Here is a 20,019-nt window from a genome sequence, read left to right as displayed (position 1 = left end):
GGGGCCACTCTTCATCGCGGTGCGCGGGCCTCTCACTATCGCGGCCTCTCTTGTTGCGGAGCACAGGCTCCAGACGCGCAGGCTCAGTAGCTGTGGCTCACGGGCCCAGTTGCTCCGCGGCATGTGGGATCTTCCCAGACCGGGCTCGAACCCGTGTCCCCTGCATTGGCAGGCAGATTCTCAACCACTGCGCCACCAGGGAAGCCCTTTTCTATTTCTTTAATGTTGTACCTTTAAGAGATGATAGACGTTCACTAAACCTATTGTGGTAATCATTTCATGATGTATATAAGTTGAATCATTGTTAAACGCCTTAAACTTATATAGTGCTGTATGTAAAATATACCGCAATAAAACTGGGGAAAAAAAGATCTAGGTACTTTTAGACAGCAATACAGGCTCCTTAGTTTGGTTTACAATAGTCATTGGAGAAATCTGGTTTTTCTGTCCTACTAAGATCAATTTATCTTTTTTATTTTTTTTAAGGCAATGCAGAATCTTCTTTTTGAGTTGCCTGGATCCCTTACTTTTTTCTTTTCTTTCTTTTTTTTTTTTTGTCTGCTCTGGGTGGTGTGTGGCATCTCATTAGTTCCCCCATCAGGGCTCGAACCCATGCTCCCTGCAGTGGAAGCACAGAGTCTTAACCACTGGACCGCCAGGGAAGTCCATCCCTTACTTTTTTAAAAAAATTAATTAATTTATTTTATTTTTGGCTGCATTGGGTCTTGTTGCTGTGCGCGTGGTCTTTTCTCTGGTTGCAGCGAGTGGGGGCTACTCTTCGTTGCCGTGCGAGGGTTTCTCATTGCAGTGGCTTCTCGTTGCAGAGCAAGGGCTCTAGGCGCATGGGCTTCAGTAGTTGTGGCACGTGGGCTCAGTAGTTGTGGCTCACAGGCTTCATTGCTCTGCGGCATGTGGGATCTTCCTGCACTGGGGCTCGAACCCGTGTCCCCTGCGTTGGCAGGCACATTCTTAACCACTGCACCACCAGGGAAGCCCCATCCCTTACTTTTTTAACGTGAGGAAATTGCCAGTGTTTACAGATTTATCGATTTTTATGTGCTTTTAAGTTTTGGCTTATAGGTTTCAGGAAGTAACACTGAAGTTTACCAAAAATTTTTTAAGGAAAAGTTTTCCTTGAGGTTCTCCTAATGGAAAAATAAAGGACATAGTAGGAACATAATTTACTGGCTTTGGTCTTGATTATTTCTACAGGATAGAGCAGAAGCATAGGTTAAAAAAATGTGCTCAATTGCCGTTAGATTAAAATGTTGTGTGATGACTCACTGTCACTTAAAACTTAAATAAATATTTTCTATCTACATTGTCAACTTTGTAACCCGTAAAGAAACTAGTAACAGTTGCGAGTATCACAAATAAGATAGTTATTAAATTAAAAAAAAAATGTGTTTATGTGAATGTTCTTCTAGTAGACTCGTTCACTTTCTAGAGTTACAGCATCTTTCAAAGATTAAAAAGAGACCGAACCGAATAGTTAAATATATAAAATTGGAAATTCCAAAGCAAATAGTAACTTCCAGAAATGATGCAGCAGCATCTGTCAAGGCTGACCAAATAACTGCTTCTGTTCTTTCTGTGGGGAAAAGCCATGACTTGATCTAGAGCCGATGTTGACTTTGGCCTCTAGCATTTATTTGTGGAGTGTGTTTAAAAGCGGTGAGTAAATACACTAATGGGAGGTAAATAACCTTTTCTTTTTATCTGTTTTTTAAAATTAAGTAAACATTTAAATCAAAGGTTGGACATGTACTTATTTTTTAAAAAGTCAGAATTTTATACTTTACTAATTTTCTTATTGAATACAGCTTTTTAGCAAATGATGATTGGTAATAAAATTTCATTTATTATCAGGTGATGCCAGTACCTTGAATTCCTTTACAGTTAAACCTTTCAAAAGATGAAGGCTCAGCTGAAGGTGGAGTTTCAGGAAAAGAAATTTTGGAGCATTTAAAACACAGTTGGTGGTATTTATAGTGATGGCTTTGTTCCTCATGCATATAGGAGAGACTTAGGACAGGGTCTCGAAGTGAAACTGTGATATTTTAACATAACAGTTAAAACTTTTAGAGCTTCTTATTTTTGACATTAAGAGGCAATAACTATTAACATTTTTACACAGCAACATTTGTAATTTTGAAAAGAGATTCACCTATCATGGCCTTAGAGTCCACTCTCTTCCTCAGCTACCACATCCAGCCCCTGGCCAAGCCACGCTTGTTCTGCCCCACATCTCGGTAGCTCTTGGAGTGGCCCACTTCTCTGCACCCTGAAACCCCCTCCACGGTCCAGGCCACCAGGGCTGGTTCCTGGAACACAGTGGCAGCTGCTTCCTTGTTTTCAGCCTCCAGTTTCAACTTCTTTGGTCTTCTTTCCACACCGTCATCAGAGGCTTCTTCTGAAAATGCAAATCTAATGGTTTCTCGGCAACAAAAATCTTCTGTTACTTCCCAAGTAGCATCAAGTTCCAGGCCCTTAACGAGAAGAGAGGACAACTTCTTCAGATTTCCCTCTGCCACTTGCCCCTTCCTTCCTCGTCCTTCAGTTTTACCGGGCTTCTTGTAGTCTGGGTCTCGCCACGTGCTGTTGTGTTTGCCTAGAATGTTCCTCCTTGCTGTGTCCCCATTCATCAGTCTCAATGACATTGCTGCCGCCTCTGCCCCCAAGACTAGGTTAGATCCCTTTGCTGTCCATCTCCAGAGCATCTTTAGTAACACTTATCACACCTATAATTTTGTGTAATGACTGCATTTTTCAGTTTTTAGTTTAGTAACTGCATAAGTTCCATGAGATCTTGTTCGTTGCAGTGTCTTTAGCACCTAGTGTACTTCTGGCATAGCACCCAATTTGTTGGTATAGATTGAAATTGCATTAATGCTCACAGTAGTTTGGTGATGGAGTTGGTAGTTTTGTATCCATCTTACAATTGAGAAAACTGAGGCATAAGGAAGTTGAAACTTAAACAATTCCAGCCAGTAAGTGGTAGAGTTGGCTATGGGTCGCACATCTGGGACAGTGACTTCAGATATCTCAGACTCCTACTCATTCAGGTTTTTTTTTTTTTTTTTTTTTTTTTTTTTTTTTTTTTTTAACATTCTAAGCTTTTAACAAAATGTATGGCCAATGAGTCATTTCTGTTTAGAAAGCCTTTAGGAGTTGGACGCTAGCTCCTGATGATGTCATGTTTGACTATGAGGTCTTTGGGGTGAGGGAGTTCCAGCTTTTGTTAAGCCTTGATAATGTTATGAGTGCAACAAGTATTGGCAAGACTGCCTGGACCTGTATGTAATCTGCTCTTGTTGAGAGGTTTTTGCTAAGAGTGCAAGGAAAATAGAAAAGCACTTAACTTCTTTATTGTGAGTCCTAATTTATAGTAGTAGTTGAGATTGAACAACAAAATCTTACGACTCAGAACTCCAGTGTATCTCGTGACCTTGGTGAGCCAACAGAGGACAGCAGGGAGATGGGCCCGTGTAAGGAGCATTTATTTGGTGAGCCCTTGGGAGGCCAGGGACTCTGAGAAGCCCCTGAAGCCACCCTGTGAATGTTGTAAAATTTAGAGAATGTGTGTTTGCTACTGGTGCAGTGGTCGTCTTAATTTTTAGGTGATACCCCCCTGAAAAATTTTCCAAGTGGTTGGGAGACTTTCATCACCGCCCTGGCACCCTGTATCTGCTTCCAGTTGTGCGGGAGGCCCTCTTGTCTCTGGAGTATTTCTACACTCTTCTGTTACTTCTCCTCTTTGCAGCTGTTTGGGAAGTTTACTCCAGCGTCCCTGAGCCATTAATTAATATGTCTGGAACGTAATGTGTTAGCTGCTCTAAAAGTTTATGGTGGGACTTCCTTGGTGGCGTAGTGGTTGCGAGTCCGCCTGCCGATGCAGGGGACGCGGGTTCATGCCCCAGTCCGGGAAGATCCCACATGCCGCGGAGCGGCTGGGCCCGTGAGCCATGGCCGCTGAGCCTGCGCATCCGGAGCCTGTGCTCCGCAACGGGAGAGGCCACAACAGTGAGAGGCCTGCGTACTAGGAAAAAAAAAAGTTTATGGTGGATGTGAGGATGTGGCAAGGTGGCACGTGAATGCAGATGAATTAAAGTGAGAGCAGTTGTGTGTGGTGGTTGGTAACTAAGCACTCTCTTTAGAGAACAGCTGTCACTGATGGCCAGAGGGAAGGCTTTAGGAAGGGGGTGGGATTTGAGCTGCCACTCGGAGGCAGCAAAATATATTACTTAGCAACAAAATGGAAGCTGGAGAGGAAAGCTATGTTTGCATATTAGTATTCATCAAAATAATTTGGGGATAGATTTGCAGATTCTTGGATGAAAGCCTTCTAGAGATCTTCACAGAAGAGACTTTCAGTTTAAAAATACTTTTCCCGGGGACATCCCTCATGGTGCAGTGGTTAAGAATCTGCCTGCCAATGCAGGGGACACGGGTTCGATCCCTGATCCGGGAAGATCCCACATGCTGCGGAGCAGCTAAGCCCGTGTGCCACAACTACTGAAGTCCACGCGCCTGGAGCCCGTGCTCCGCCACAAGAGAAGTCACCAGAATGCCCATGCACTGCAACGAAAAGTAGCCCCTGCTTGCCCCAACTAGAGAAAGCCCGTGCGCAGCAACGAAGACCCAACACAGCCATCAATCAATCGATTTAAAATACTGTTCCTGTTCAACCTTGTGCTTATTAACAAGTATTTCCTGACTACTAGTGCTAATACCTAAAGCAAAAGCAGAGTATGAAGCCTCTGGACTCTGCCTTTCTGAGTAGTTCTAGTTTGTTTACTTTAAATTTCAGGCTAAAACTATGTGTAGTGTTTTTTTTTTTTTTTTTTGTAGTGTTAAATAAAAGGTTATAGAAACTCTTTAGGGCTAAGTACTTGATGTATACTTCTTGATTTTTCTGTAAGTTATTTTCACCGAATAATGAAATCTCAGACTGCATTCATGTGGACTAAGCAACTTACACCCTGTTTTTCTCTCTTTAGAGCCGTAGGTAAAACTTGCCTCCTGATCAGTTATACGACCAATGCCTTTCCTGGAGAGTATATCCCCACTGTGTAAGTATCCTGAGTTAAACTGGAAGTTAACTTGTCTGTGATACTTGCTTTGGATTCTATTGACCTTTGTTCTGCTCTTTCTTTTTTTTTTTTTTTTTTTTTTGTTCTGCTCTTTCTTAATCCTTATGCAAACAGATGTGATTAATTTTCCTTTCAGTCACTGAGGTCTCATTATAAGGTATTTGGACTTTTAAAAAATACTTAATGCGGGGGCTTCCCTGGTGGCGCAGTGGTTGAGAATCTCCCTGCTAACGCAGGGGACACGGGTTCGAGCCCTGATCCGGGAAGATCCCACATGCCGTGGAGCAACTAGGCCCGTGAGCCACAACTACTGAGCCTGCGCATCTGGAGCCTGTGCTCTGCAACAAGAGAGGCCGCGATAGTGAGAGGCCCGCGCACCGAGATGAAGAGTGGGCCCCGCTTGCCACAACTAGAGAAAGCCCTCATACAGAAACGAAGACCCAACACAGCCAAAAACAAATTAAAAAAAAAAAAGAAACAAATGTTCAAGTACAATTGGTGTCTTTATACAAAAAAAAAAATCTAACGTAAAGTTTCTGCACAGTGATGAAGCACACAGCTTTCCTAATTGGTTTTTAGATATTCAGGAAGTGAAAGTTAAACCAACTGTGAAGTACAGAGACTGGATAATATAAGAGTTTTGGATAAGTTTGGCTTTCTGGGCTCTGTGTGAAGAAGGGTCAAGGAACTGGAACAAAATACTCCATTATGTTTTAATTGGCCTTTTCTGGCGAGTAATTCAACGGTTACATGTCACTGTTGAGTTATTGGGCTTTGGAATTGAAACCAGGGTGTGTGTGCGTGGTGGGGTGTAGAGTGGGGGGACGGATGGGAGGACGGAATCAGCTACTGAGCTGTTTATTCCCTGTTGGCAGCAGAACTGGGCGGGGGTGGAAAAGTGCTTTTCTGATGATGGGGTACCAGGGAGCCTCGTAACGCACCGCCCTGCTGCTGGGAGCTCTGTCCTCATGGCTGCGGTGCTGGTGGAGAGGAAACACCTCACTTCCCACTGTGCTCACCCCCCCAGTCACAACAGGCACATCTCGGTGTCCTGTGTGTGTTTTAATGTAAGTGGGATCACACTTCTGAATTTATAGTGGGGACTTTCTTAATCTCCACATGTAGCTAGAGCTAAATCATTCACAGCTGTTAACTGACTAAAGTGCTGTAGCGGACTTAACCCCTGGTCACTTGGCATTGCAAACAGGGCTGGCTAAATATCATTGCACATGTCTTTGTGCACATGTGATAGATAATTAGAGGAACTGTGGCAAAGCAAAGGAACGGACACTTTACGCTTTGATAGATGCTACACAGTTGCTGTCCCACAGGCTGTCACTTTGAGCAGCTGTGACTGAAACACCCCCTTCATACATACTGTGGTTAACATGAGTTAAAAAAAAAAGTGACCTCATCATTTGCATTTCTGGTCACCGGTGAGGTTAAAATCTTTTGAATGTTTACTGTCCATGTATAATATTCTTCTGTGAATTGCCTTTTGAAATCCCTTGCTTGTTTTTCCACTGAAAAGTCTTCTTACTGTTGGAACTGTGTGTATGAGAAATATTTATCCCTCTGTCATTTGTCTTTGAACTTTGTTATGGTGTCTTCTGCTTTTTTATGTAAACATGCCATCCTGCCTTTTCCCTGAGTTTAATGTCTTATTAAAAATGTTCTGTAGGATTTTTGTAGCTGAAGTTTTTATTTTTCATTCATTTAGAGTTTATTTTTTGGTATGGTATGAGGCAGGAACCTGATCCTTCTTCACAGGTTGAAAAGAAAAAAAGTCCCAGTACCATTTATTGAATAATCTATCATCTTCCCACTGAAGCAGAAATACAGCATATGAGACCTTTTCTTTATGAAAGCTGGTTTGGTCATTAACTTTTATAAATCACAATGGAACTTACTCAGACCATGACTTTGCTGTCACAGTGTAGTGTAGTAAGATCCTAAGTTTTAGTCTTAAGTATGCAAAAATTAATTCTGGAATTCTATTTTAAAGGCTGATGTGTTGTATTCTGCTTGGCACTTGCCCTGGTTTACCTTGTGATGCCAGATTTTAATGAGCTACTTCATGGTACTCGCCGTAATTTTTTAATGTCAACCTTATTTTCCCCCTGTCAGCCTATAGGCCTTCTAGGCTTCCTCTTCTTATAGATAAACTAATTTGTGTGTAGCAGCCTCAAATTAATTTAAATACCTGTGTGAACTCACTTTGAAAGCGTTACACAATAGCTTCTCAGACCCAGTTTGCTTTGCATTACCCTGCACTTTGGTCGCAAGCTGGATGACCAAGGCTCAGCTTGGGGGGCTGGTAGTGTTCTGGAAACACTGCCAGTGCAGCCGTCCTGGTGTGTCCCCTAACTGAGAATGACTCACACGTGTACATGGAAAAGTCAACACGTGGGGTTTGAAAGAGGGATTAATTTTATACTTTATTTCTTCCTAGGGAGAAAAACTTTAATGCTGTCTTCATTAAAGGCAAGCAGGTTTTTATTGCTGACAGCGATTTGTTTTGGTTAAATTTAGTAGCTTGTTCCTGTTTCTCGGGTGTTTTTCTCAAGTGCTGCCTTTGTTTCCCTTACACTCCAGTTCCCGTTTTCCCTCTGCTTCTCAGCCCTTGGGAGCCTCGCCTCGCACCTGCAGGCTGGGCTGGGCACCTGCTGGCCTGGCCGCCTCTGGGCCTGCCTCAGCCTCCTCAGCTTTCTGCCCCTGCGACCCCAGCCTGGGTACCACTCGGCTCCCAGGTCTGTGCCTTGTGTTCCACAGCTAGAGACTAACCATTTTCACTCTGTTCCACAGCTTTGACAACTATTCTGCCAATGTTATGGTGGATGGAAAACCGGTGAATCTGGGCTTGTGGGATACAGCTGGACAAGAAGATTATGACCGATTACGTCCCCTATCCTATCCTCAAACGGTAAGGAGCATGACTGATTTTTAGTTTGTCCTTTACAATTCCTGATTATTTAATTAATTCATATCACCTCTGGATTTGCTTATATTGCCATCTTTTGGGTATATCGAGTAATAACAAATAACGTTAAATTAGTTCAATAGTGAATATCCGCCTGGATGCAAACCACGGTTTTGCTTGTTTTTATTTTTTGAGCATTACCAGTTATTAACTACGGCGCTGTGCGTTTTACATTCTTCTGTGTAGTTTTAGGACAGCCGTCTGAAATAGGTATTGTTTTGTTTTGGCTAAATAGTTTTAAGAGCAGTTAGTTTCTAGATGAGTTTGCTTTGTGACAGTTTTGTACCACAGAATCAAATTAAGCAGTGATGGTTAAGGTTTCTTTAGATCAAGTTAGTAACTAATCTTACAGGTTTAAGGCTGTTTTTCTATAAAATACATGTTCATTTTTTGCAGCTTTAGTACCTAAATCTTCTCAATGTAGATTGAGGTTTTAGCTTTACAAAAATGTGTCCGCTGTGTCCAGTCAGAAAATTGTTAGATTGGGTTTGCTTGCCTATCAGCTAGTAGCTCGTCTCTTTACCAGAGCTAATTGTATGGAGCCGTAGCTGGTGGACACATGGTCAGAAGCCACTTTTCTCTCAATAAGCAGTTGTCTTACTTGTATCATTTGCTTCTTGTTACATGTCTGTTCTTTGTTTTAAAAGTGCTTTTTAAAACAGCTTTGGAGAGTTAGTGACTAACTGGCCAGGGCAGTTTGCTCAGAGGCAGTTGAGCGAATTCCTCGGGTTCAAATTCTGCACTCCCCTTCCTCGCCCTGTGACCGGGCAGGTTTCTTCACCTCTAGGCCTGCCCCGTTCCTCGCAGGGCTGGATGAGTATAGATGTAGAGCATAGAGCATGTAGAACAGCCCCAGGCGTGTCGCTGCTGTTGGGACGACTCCTTGTGTTTGTGTAGCTGTGCTGGTAGATGTGGGGAGGCCCTCAGTTCCGAGCTGCATCCAGAGGAGAGGAAGATGCAGGACTCGCTCTCAGCGAGCTGGGCAGCCAGAGGGGTTGGGGTCAGGGAAACATCCCGGAGAAGACAGGCCTCCGCCCTTGCACTGATTTAATTATCACTTTGTTCTGGGGGGGAGTGTGAGTGAAAAGAAGTAATTAGTTCTAGTCTACCCAAATCTTGTTTTTCTGCTTTTGAAATATGGCTTTTTCCAAGCAAAACTTACTGTCTTTTCCATTTGCTTTCTGCTAGAGGAATTGCCGTTTCTTTCTTTCTTTCTTTCTTTTTTTGGTCCGTGGCATGTGGGATCTTAGTTCCCGACCAGGGGTTGAACTTGCACCCCTGCATTGCAAGTGTGGAATCTTAACCACTGGACTGCCAGGGAAGTCCAGGCACAGTTTCTTTGAGCTGTAGATTTTTGCTGATTGTCCTTTCGCTGAATTCTGGGAAGAGTGCTAAACAAAGACCAAAACCATAAACTGGGAGGCTTGAATTGGCTGGCTTCTCAGTTAATCTCCAGGTAAAAGTTAACTGTGATTATGTATTAAAAATCAGCCCATAGGGCTTCCCTGGTGGCACAGTGGTTGAGAGTCCGCCTGCCGATGCAGGGGATGCAGGTTCGTGCCCCGGTCCGGGAAGATCCCACGTGCCGCGGAGCGGCTGGGCCCGTGAGCCATGGCCGCTGAGCCTGCGCATCCGGAGCCTGTGCTCCGCAACGGGAGGGGCCACAACAGTGAGAGGCCCACGTACCACACACACACACACACAAAATCAGCCCATAGTCACCAAATGGTTTGAATTCTTCAGTATTTTTCAGTAGAATAGTTTAGGAAACTGTTTCATCCCCGGTGGGTGCTTGCTGAGTCCAGGTTTCAAAGGCATCTGCGTTGAGTGGTAGAGTAGGAGTCCCCAGTCAACTGGGTACATCTGGGAGGGCGGCGTGTCACTACTGAGAAATGAGAACCATCTGCTGTGACTCGGGGGGTCCAGGGCAGGGTGCGGCTTCTTCCTTTGAGGTGGTCACTCGCAGTAAGTGCAAGGTGACTTGGCAAGATCCCCACTTTACATGCTGAAGAACACCTAGATAAGTGACACATTGAATCAGGCTGTAGTGTGTGAGGCCTGAAGTCCAAGTGGGTGTTGTCCTTTCGGGGCCAGGACTTGAACTTTTCACATCCCATCTGGGGAAGGCAGTGGACCTGCACCGCAGTGTGTAACCCACCCCTCACCAGCTTAGGGGCAAAGAGGGGCGGGCACCCAACTAGCAGTTAAAGCTGTGCCTGCCTGGACTCCTTTGGAGACGAGAGGGTTATCTTGGCTACTGAGGGCCACCCCGAGTGCTGAGATGCTGGGGCCTGGAGGGTCTCCTTCCTTGGGCCATGCTGTCCTGCCAGGAGGAGCAGACCCTGGAAGTGACAGGCTGGCACCTGGATTTCTTCTTGGCAAAGAGAAACCTCTGAACTTTGTATTAAATGAAACCCGGTCTCTGGTTTGCAGGCTGTTTCTGTGGCTCATCCATGACACTGCCCTGACCCATGCCTGAAGGGCCAGCTGGATGATTTCATACAAAGATCTCCCCACTCTCTAGGTCTTCATGACCTACAAAGAGACGTGTATTTCCTGTGGTCATTTAATCCTGGCATCCTCTGTGTGGCTGAGTTAAAACTGTTTAAACCATTAGCTTCCACTTGGTTCTCTAAAAGGTGGTGGGCACGGGGTCATCATTCGGAGCAGTGAGGTCCAGCTCCCTCATTCTCCTGGGAGAGGCTGGTCCATCTGCGGACGGGCAGGAGCGCTGAGGGCTGCTGTCATTTCCTGTGAGGGAGATGGGGCTGCGGCACAGGAGTCAAGGTCGGTGGAGGCCCAGGGGCGTCTGGTGTGGGGAGGACAGGCCGCCACGGAGGGAGAGTAGCCTTCAGACCAAAGGGGAGATGGGCCTGAGACCCAAGACAGCAGCTCAGGAGGAATGACGCCGCTCCAGGACACGGGAGTGACCCTATGAGGAGGGCTGAGGACAGACGGACAGCACGTCAGGTCGGAGAGCAGAGGTGGAAGGGACTGGACGCCTGACGGTTAGTCGTCAGAAGCGCTAGAGGCGTTTTCTTCGAGCCGAGTTTGGGCTGGGGGCAGAAGGAAGCGGAAGGAACAGGCAGACGGTGTCACGTTAATGTGGGATGGAAAGCATGTTCTTCTCCATCAGAAAGATGTTCTGAAAGATGCAAAAGGGTAGAACAGATGTGGTTAAAGGATATTTTGAAGCTGAGTTTTTGTGGCCAATCCCCATGAGTCCCTGTATCACAGTGAAGCTTTGGCATCACTTCAAGGTCTCGGGAGGACCAGGCTTCAAAAATAGCCCATAGATTAAATCAGGATAGTTAGAGAGACTTTAACATTCGCTTTAAATTGTAAATCGGAGAAGCTTGAGTGAGGTGAAATTAAAATAGTTGTCTCGCCTGTCTTTCTCTCGATTCTAGAATTCCAGGTTCTCTGTTGCTGAAGAGCAAGCCTTCAGTTCTTACTGGAACAGAGGAGTGAATTGAAAGCACAGTGATACACGCTGGAAGTGCGGTCCCTTCTGGGCGGCCCCTCCATGCACACGGGGGGCGGGAGCAGCGCTGTCCTTTCAGTAGAGCGGGTCCCTGAATTTGAGCCGCACTCCCGTGAGGTCACAGCCCTCACACCCGGCCGCCTTGCTGGACGGCGTCTCAGCCGAGAGGCCTGCCGTGCAGACGGCCGCGCCTCCTGTTGGCTCCAGCTGGGCTCCTGTCTGAGAACTTGGCCGGAGAGCTTTGAGAGGTGTGTCGTTGCTGATGGACGCCCTTGCTGAGGGTGGGACACCCCTCTGGCATGTCCTTGCTGAGCAGAAGCCATGGGCTTCATGCTGGGGAAGGAACCTCCCTGTGCCACCACAGGTTGAAGCGCGCCTTGGTCTCCACCGTCTCTGACCTTCACAGAGTGATGGAGCGATTCAGCAGCGCCTGGCGTTATAGACCCGCTAGATCATCATCTGCTTTTAGATCCCTTGGGAGGGTTGAGACAAAATTCAGATGAAGAATAGGTAACTGGTTATATTGATTTTTCTTCTCGCTTTTTACTAAACTCAAACAAAGTTCTCATGCATTACTAGGTCGGAGAAACGTATGGTAAGGATATACCCTCCAGGGGCAAAGACAAGCCGATTGCCGTATGTAAAACTTTCAGTCGACTTCAGTTTCAAGCTTTATCTGTTCTCTCGTTTCACTTAGTTTTCCTAGGATTTCCTATTGAGCCTCACGTTCCTTGAGTGTTTTATATTTAACACACTCAAGGTTGGGGTTTTGCCTGACAGTTTACCTGCTGGCTTGAATCAGAGCAGTGTGTGAACTGCTTTCCTCCCCCTCCCAGGGGACAGGAGGGACTGTCGTGCAAGGGCCCCTGTCCAGGCTGGTTGGGAAAGGAGTGCGGAGGCTCTACCTTGCAGCTCACGTGGCCCGAGTGCTTGGCGGGAGCGGGACTAACCACGCTGCGGGCCCTCCTTCCTCCCGCTTCGGTGTCCGGTGCAGGGCCTGTCGGGCGAGGCTGCGCGGCGCTGGTGAGCTAACCCACCCCTGCTCTGAGATGTTGTGATCAGCCCAGGTGCCGAGATGCTGTGGTGATTCTTGGACGAGCTTGTGCATGTGCTAGCATTTTCAGTGTCGTTTACGAAAAGCTGTTGTGTGGGATGTTTCTTCCCTTTCAGGTACAAGATAGCAGCTGGATGATGGCAAGTGTTAACTTGGGAATTGTGTGCATTTCACAGAGTAGCCTAATTGCCTTTTTCCAGGAAAGTGTTTCATAAATCTAGCATTTTAGAAACTCGTAGGCATTTTTTAACATGGGTAAATATTTAAATTTCACTTTTTCTTATTTGGCCACGCCTCGTGGCACGCGGAATCTTCGTTCCCTGGACCAGGGATCAGACCTTTCCCCCCCTGCAGTGGAAGCGCAGAGTCGTAACCACTGGACTGCCAGGGAAGTCCCAAATTTCACTTTTTACACAACATGGTGCAAGTTTTCCGGAGGCCCTCCTTGGGTCTGAGAAGCTCTGACAGCTGGCAAGACGCCCCTTACATACCAGATCGTCCTCCCTCCCAGAGGGACGTGCCTGTTTAGCGAAGTCTTGAGACCCGGCTTTGTGCCTGGGACTGTGACGGCAGTTCTTTAAGAAGCAGTTTAATTGGAACCCAGTGACCATCTAAAAATGTTTGTACTTAAGATTCTGATGGGAGCGTAATGAAAAGCATACCATTTGAGGATAACAGTTTTTAATTTGAATCTGCTTTTGACGGACTGAAACCAAGTTTTATAGAAATATTGCCATTAGTACCTGACACTCGTTCTTGTCCCCGTGTAGTAACAGAGCATTAAGTTAGTTCCCAGTGGGAGTTGGGAAGGATGGAAAAGAGGCCTCCCAGGGGTCTAAATTTGATGTCTCTGTAGCCTCGAGTAACTTATAGCATATTTCGTCCTCCACTCCCCTTCTCACTGGTAACTGGTGCTTCACATGCTGGTTCTGGTCTGGGAGCGTCTGACTACACTGCAGGCGTGTCAGGGAGAAGGCGTATGCCCTGGCCCCATGCTTCCCTCCCAGCTGCACTCAGGAAGCAAAGTGCATTCCTCACTGTAAGACCATTTTCTAAACACCTCCCTGTTTTCTTTTTATAGGATGTATTCTTGATTTGCTTTTCTCTTGTGAGTCCTGCATCATTTGAAAATGTTCGTGCAAAGGTAAGTGGGATTTTTTAGGAAAATATTTTGTTACATAATGTCACTCTCAGGAAGAAACATTAAAAAATAAAATACCATTTACTGATAGAAACTTTCAGTTATTTAAGTTGATTTTAGTAATTCTACTACTTAGGTAATTTTTTACATAAGTCATCAGTTTTTTAGGTACATGACTTGAGTATGCAGAGTTCTAAAGTCTCAAGGTCTGATTCAGAAGTGCCGTGTTCCTGGTTAAAATAATGAAGCACTTCGGAGTCGGTCTAATAAAAATAATGACCATACTTTCTACTCTGGCATCTTTCATGAACGTAGTGAAAATGACGGGTGAGAGGCCCTTCAGTTGGGATCGGGGACGTGTCTGGTGGGGGTAATGGCGGCAGAGCTGAGACCTGGGTCCAGATAGTTTTATTCTCATCCTTGAATACGTAAGGGATTTTGAGATGACCTAAGAACCTGGCCTGTTTTACCAAAAACAAAAACAAAGTAGTTGGGTGCGGGGGTGGGGGGGGTCGTCCTTCCTCTCTCCTCTCTTACGGACAAGTAGAGCTGTCAGTAGGGGCTTGAGTCCTGGGCTCCAGGCTGGCTAGGCGCACACCGCAGCCAGTCGGTGGTTCTGGAGGGTGTGAGCTAGGCAAGGGGACGCGGTGACCAAGTGGGTGGTTGATGCGGTTGGGCCACCTGTGTGGATGCAGTTCAGGCGAGGGCGGTTCCGAAGGAGAGGCTGACTGCCTCCTCTGCTGGTGCCTAGTGGTACCCTGAAGTGCGACACCACTGTCCCAACACTCCTATCATCCTGGTGGGGACGAAACTTGATCTGAGGGATGATAAAGACACGATTGAGAAACTGAAGGAGAAGAAGCTGACACCCATCACCTACCCGCAGGGCTTGGCCATGGCCAAGGAGATCGGTATGGAACCCCCCATTGTCATGTCTGCTTTGCCCACGTTTTTATTTTCGTGATGGAGGCTGCAGTCCCGCCTGGGGAAGTGGACTCGGGGTCTGGCTTGCCTTTCGGGACCCCGCAGAGCAGGGCCCTCGGTGCCGTGTCAGGGTGGGGGGCGCCCCGTTCTGATCTGAGGGTGAGGCTGTGTTTCCCACAGGTGCCGTCAAATACCTGGAGTGCTCGGCGCTCACGCAGCGAGGTCTTAAGACGGTGTTTGATGAAGCTATCCGGGCGGTTCTCTGCCCACCCCCCGTCAAGAAGAGGAAGAGAAAATGCCTGCTGTTGTGAATGTCCGGGCCCCTCCCGCCTGTCCCCGTCCCCCAGGACCCTTTGTACGCTTTGCTCAAACGGTGGAGCCTTCGCACTCAATGCCAAGTTTTTGTTACAGATTAGTTTTTCCATAAAACCGTTTTGAACCAATCAGTAATTTCTAGGTTTTGTTTGTTTAAAGTGTAAGAGTTCAAACTTTCACATCCTATTAAAGTTTAGCCCTAAGATGACGAGCTTCCTTAAAGCCTTATTTCTCAAAGCCCCTATTCTTGCTCAGATTAAGAGTTGCCAAAATACCTTGTGAACTAAGTTGCATTGTTGGGCTAAGAACACTAAGCGCTAAACCGTTCAAAGACCTTTGTCTGGAAGAGACTAGCTTCTGAGGCAGGAGATGCAGACGCTCGCTAATGGGTTTCAGACGCGAAGAGCAGTACAGCCTCCTTCCTGAAACGTTGCCATTTAATGCATCCTGATTTACCAGCCCACGTTCACTACCTAACACTGTACTGTACATCATAATGAATGAGTGTAACAGCTCAGCTCTTTGGATCAATCTTTTTGATTTCGTAGTGAGATTTTTAAAACAAATTAGTGTATTAGCTTTTGTGAGATTTTGAACAGAGCTTTTACTCCTGTGTTCCCTCTGATGAAGCATTCTGCTCTGGCCGTGGGTGCACTGGGTGGAGTGTGTGGAACACTTGTGATCAGAGGATGAAGACAGTATTTTAACAAAATATGGAGATTAATTTACACTACATTGTATACGTAATAATTAAACTATTAAAAGTGTCACGGGTAAACGTTTTAAAAGGTTAATTTCTGTCAAATGCAGTAGATGACGAAGAAAGGCCGGTATTATCAGTAAGTGTTTTCTTAAGCTTTTCCTTTTCCTTAAACGTGCCCATCCCTCCTGAAATTGGGCATTTAATCCATCTTTGACCTCATCATTCTCATAGTTGCTAACTTAGTAAGTGCTTTTCTTATAGAACCCCTTCTTAATGAGCAATATGCCTCCTTGTATTATAAAATCGTTCTGAATATGCATTAGAAAATTTTTTTTGTAGATTAGTAAAAGTGCATTCCTGTTTTCATGTTACCTTATCCAAAGCTAGTAAGTGCTTTCCCTGGTTTTCTAGTAACTAGGTGTAAAAATCCTATGTTGCAGCTTTACAGTTTTTAAAATACTTAGGTATTCTTAAACTGTGAACGCTGCCAGATCACCGACACTGCACCTGGACTAATAACACTGACCGCCTCTTGCCTCAGCGTGCACACGCCTCCCGTCCTTGCCCTAACGATGCTCCTTGGGGTCTGGGAGGTTCTGTCAACCCCGTGCTCGTGCTAACGAAGCTCTGTACAGCTTACCCACTGGCAAGAATACGAGCTTGGACCTTTCAACCACTAGAACAAAATTTTTTAAATTGACAGTTGCAGAATTGTGGAGTGTTTTTACATCGGTCTTTTGCTAATGCGATTAGCAGTATGTTTTGCATGTGTGACTTAATAAATCCTTGAATCACGACTGGTAATACTGGAGTTCTTGAGAGCTTGGGGAACCGCCTGCTGGGGTATGTGCTTGTTTGCCTCCCTGTAAAACCCTGGGTCGTTGGATGTTCATTTCCAACGCATGTTTTCGTGGTGGGGGGACAGGGAGCGGTCCCTCTACGGGGAGAAGACGGAGGAGCCAGCAAACAAAGAGGGGGCGTTGAGTGACGTTCGGTTTGAGACCTGGCGAATGTTGGCGAGACTCATGTGATATCCACGCGGGGACGTGGGTCCGCATCTCGGACCAGAGCTCTGGGCTGAAGACGCACGTGTTGGAACCCGAGCTGGCAGCCTGGTAAGGTGGGGACTGACGATACGACTTTAAGACCCTTCCTGGAGCCTAAACTTATACTATCAACGGTTCATGTTAGAAGCAGTTTTTTAAATTCTCTTTTTTATTGCTTGGAAGAGTTATTTTTTTTTTTTTAACCAAAGGTAAACAATGCAGTTTTAAGACCAAATCTAAAGATCTGTTACAAAAACAGCAGTCTTCCCCATTCACACCCTCCCCAGAGGCACCCATTTGAGTTCTCTTAGGTAATTCTTCATACTTGTCTTCACGTCTAAAGCATGTGCTTGCTTTTTTCTCTTTTACTTACCAGATCACTGGTTTATCATAAAAGGATGTAACTCGGGAACAGCCAGACGGAAGAGATGTAGAGGGCAAGGTATGGAGGAAGGGCTGGGCGCTTCCCTGGGTGCACGGCTCTCCCCACATCTCCATGTGTTCCCCAACCCGGAAGCTGTCCAAACCAGGTCCCTTCGAATTTTCTGGAGGCTTCAGTTCAGTCACTGGCCATTGGTGACCGATTGAGCTGTCAGCCCCTCTCCTCCCCGGGGCTCAGGCTGAGCTGGGTGCTCCGCTGGATCTTCAGTTCCAGCCACCGGTGACGACGTCCCCTCCCTGGTGGGGATGCAGTAGCTCTTAACCAGCCGTAACCCCAGCCTCAACACCCCTTTCCGACCCCTTCAGTACAGTCGTTTGGGTTGGCGCTGATATTCAGTGTCTGCATTACCACTGCCACGTAAACGCTCAGGGCTGAGCCATGTATTAACAGAATCTGCCTTTCCTGCACCACTTTGGTTTCTTCTGGAGTACTAGTTTATTTGCTTTGTTTTCTGTGTACTTGATTAGCTTAACTGACTTTTCCATCTGTTGTCTGAATCTCTCAGGATGTTCGGATGTAGCATGTGTTTCATCAGGTTTCATTTCCCTGAAGGCACAGAGCCCTCTGACCACCACTTCTCTTACGTGTTGATCTTTTATTTTCTACATCTTAACTCCTTGTTTTCTAATTTACTTTCTTACCCGATGGACACATTCTCCAAGAGTTTCCTGAGAAGTATGTGGGTCATCTATGTTTTTGAGCACTTGTATCTTTGAAAATAACTTCATTCGAACCTGATACTTTTTGGCTGGGTCTGAAATTCCAGGCTGGAAATACCTTCTCTTCGGCTTCTCGAAGGCAGATCTCCCCGTCTTGGCTGTTTGCACTGCAGGGGGCGGTACGTTTATCTCCACATCTTACGGGGTCTGCCCTGCGTCTTCATGTCCTGGGTGGATCTTTGTCTCGCGTACCCTGTGCTTGGTGGGCTTGTTCGTCTGGAAGCTTGTCTCCCGTTATTCAGGTGTCCCTTTCCCAGCTGCTTTTGATTTCATTTTTTATACTTTTCATGTCCAGGAGTTCTTTTTTCCCTAAATACTATTTTTCAGCCTTGTGGATCAGTTTTGTGGTTGCAGCACTCTTTCTGTTCCTCAGCTGTATGTAGCTTCTCGCGTGTCTCTTTTGGTCCTTTGTTCCCCAAGTGTCTGGCAATCCCTGGCTCGTGCTTGAACACTGAAAATTAAAAAGCAGACCGGACACTGAGCACGTAGGTGGGTCACGCCAGGGCGGTGTGGTTCAAGGTGCTGGGATCGCTTTCCTTCCTGCCGCTAGGAACGTACAGGAATTATGTTTAGAAACGAAACTTGTAGCAGTTGGATGTTACCACAGCATTTCAGTCAGAGACCTTTGCGGGTTTTCAAAAACTAAGGTGGTATGGCTGTGACAGCTACTAGGCCCTGAGGGGGCAGGTATCCCTAGAGGTCTGATTTCCTTGGAGCACCTTGAAGGTTCTGGGAGCCAAGTGGGAGGAGTTGTTCTACTGCGCTGGTGTCCAGCGCTCCCTCTACCCTGAAGCAAGCGAGGAGCCAGATTTCTTCCAGCCGTCACTCTGGCCGGTCCCCCGCTGTCTGCTTCATGCCCGGGTCCGAGGTACCTGGGGCATCTGGTTTGTAGACCGGATTTATTCTTGTCTTTCCTTCCCCACTTCACCCAGGAGTCCGCTTACCTCTGGCCATCTCATTGTTCCTGTCTCTTCTTCCCCCCGTGCTTGTGGGTTTATGCTTTCTAAAGGAATCCCATTACTCTCGTTTTACAGGGTTTGGATCGGGGGTGGAGTGCAGTCAGACGCCTGGGCAATCTTCAGTCTTTAGCCAGACCTCCAGGAAAACTTAAGACTCCATTTTGTTGTTTACAGTGGACAGAAAAAAGATGTTTAAAACAGGACTGTTGTAAAACTACCCAGTAAAACAGACCTTCCCAGAAACACCCACTGGAAGAGTTCATGGCTGTGCAGGCACTCATGATACGTAAGTTTTTTTTTTTTTTTTTTTTAACTCACTCTGAATCCACTGGCCGACCTCTGCGAATACCCCACGAGAACTGGGCCATCACCCTGAGGCTGGTGAAGCAAGCAGCGTGAACAGGGCACGGGGCACCCGGAGGCCAGGAGCTGCAGTCTCTGCTCGCCTCCCTGACCTGCTTTCGTCTGATTCCCAGTCGGAGCTCAGGGCTGACCCTCGCTTAGTGCCACCCATGACAGACCCCAGTCTGCACCCTCGCAACTGATACTGAGTTTGTGCAGGCGGGAAAGTCCAGTTTGCAGAATACGCCGCGCACCTGTGTGCCAACTCGTAAGGCAGGACCCTGTCCCTGAAAAGGTGGCCTGAGGGGCGGGCGCCTCCAGATCCATTAGGGCCTTAAACCTGGCTGTGGGACTCCTGGGAATCAGCAGGCCTACAGGAAAGGGCGTGACACCCGCTCAGTCTCGGGTGGGGGGGGCGTCACCTCAGTGCTCTCCTGGCTCCTGACTGTGTGAATATTGTGGTCAGAAGTATTTCTCAAATTACTCAGTCATCTAGGAGACCACTGAAATCCGATCATTGGCATCGTGGGAATCACTCAGATGTCCGCGGCCCGAGCAGCTCCCAGTTGCCCTGGTTACGCGACCTCCACACTGGAGCCTCCCTGGGTCGGACAGGAAACACAAGCAGCCCTGTCGGACACCACGCTGTCCAGGGCTCTCATCAGGATGTCGGGCATGTGGTCTGTTAGCATCTTTGGGCCGATGAGTATTTTGCTGAATTCCGATTCGTGTGACCATTTCACACTATACCGAGCAGCAGGATAGCAGGAAAACCTGAAAGAGGAAAAGCCGAGCATCTCTTCAAGTCTCACCCCCG

At 46.7% G+C, this 20,019-nt stretch overlaps 2 protein-coding genes across 3 annotated transcripts in view; one reads left to right on the top strand and one right to left on the bottom strand.

Annotated features, from left to right (window-relative positions):
- Nucleotides 1-5,005: 5,005 nt before the first annotated feature.
- Nucleotides 5,006-16,491, top strand: RAC1 (Rac family small GTPase 1). The gene is made up of 5 exons (XM_024745316.1): nt 5,006-5,072; nt 7,899-8,016; nt 13,693-13,755; nt 14,504-14,663; nt 14,857-16,491. The coding sequence occupies exons 2-5, from the start codon at nt 7,924-7,926 to the stop codon at nt 14,985-14,987; spliced, it is 447 nt and encodes a 148-aa protein (XP_024601084.1). The 5' UTR covers nt 5,006-5,072; nt 7,899-7,923; the 3' UTR covers nt 14,988-16,491.
- A 396-nt stretch (nt 16,492-16,887) lies between these two features.
- DAGLB (diacylglycerol lipase beta) overlaps nt 16,888-20,019 on the bottom strand; it is a 30,930-nt gene continuing 27,798 nt past the window's right edge. For both annotated transcript variants that reach the window (XM_024745293.1, XM_024745294.1), the window contains one exon: nt 16,888-19,976. In XM_024745293.1, the coding sequence (XP_024601061.1) occupies nt 19,778-19,976 (199 nt within the window). In that variant the 3' untranslated portion in view covers nt 16,888-19,777. The remainder of the gene's footprint in view (nt 19,977-20,019) is intronic.

Source organism: Neophocaena asiaeorientalis, unplaced genomic scaffold (assembly GCF_003031525.2).
Source record: "Neophocaena asiaeorientalis asiaeorientalis breed wild unplaced genomic scaffold, Neophocaena_asiaeorientalis_V1.1 scaffold461, whole genome shotgun sequence".
NCBI lineage: Eukaryota > Metazoa > Chordata > Mammalia > Artiodactyla > Phocoenidae > Neophocaena > Neophocaena asiaeorientalis.
The sequence above is the reverse complement of the archived record's forward strand: the minus strand, read 5'-3'. Positions and strand labels throughout refer to the sequence as shown.

What these genes read in the sequence shown, in the direction of transcription:
- RAC1 (XM_024745316.1), top strand. Translation starts at nt 7,924, where the DNA reads ATGGTGGATGGAAAACCGGTGAATCTGGGCTTGTGGGATACAGCTGGA. An exon ending in TTGAAAATGTTCGTGCAAAG is followed by an intron (nt 13,756 to 14,503) that starts GTAAGTGGGATT and finishes GCTGGTGCCTAG; the next exon opens with TGGTACCCTGAAGTGCGACA. An exon ending in GGCCATGGCCAAGGAGATCG is followed by an intron (nt 14,664 to 14,856) that starts GTATGGAACCCC and finishes TGTTTCCCACAG; the next exon opens with GTGCCGTCAAATACCTGGAG.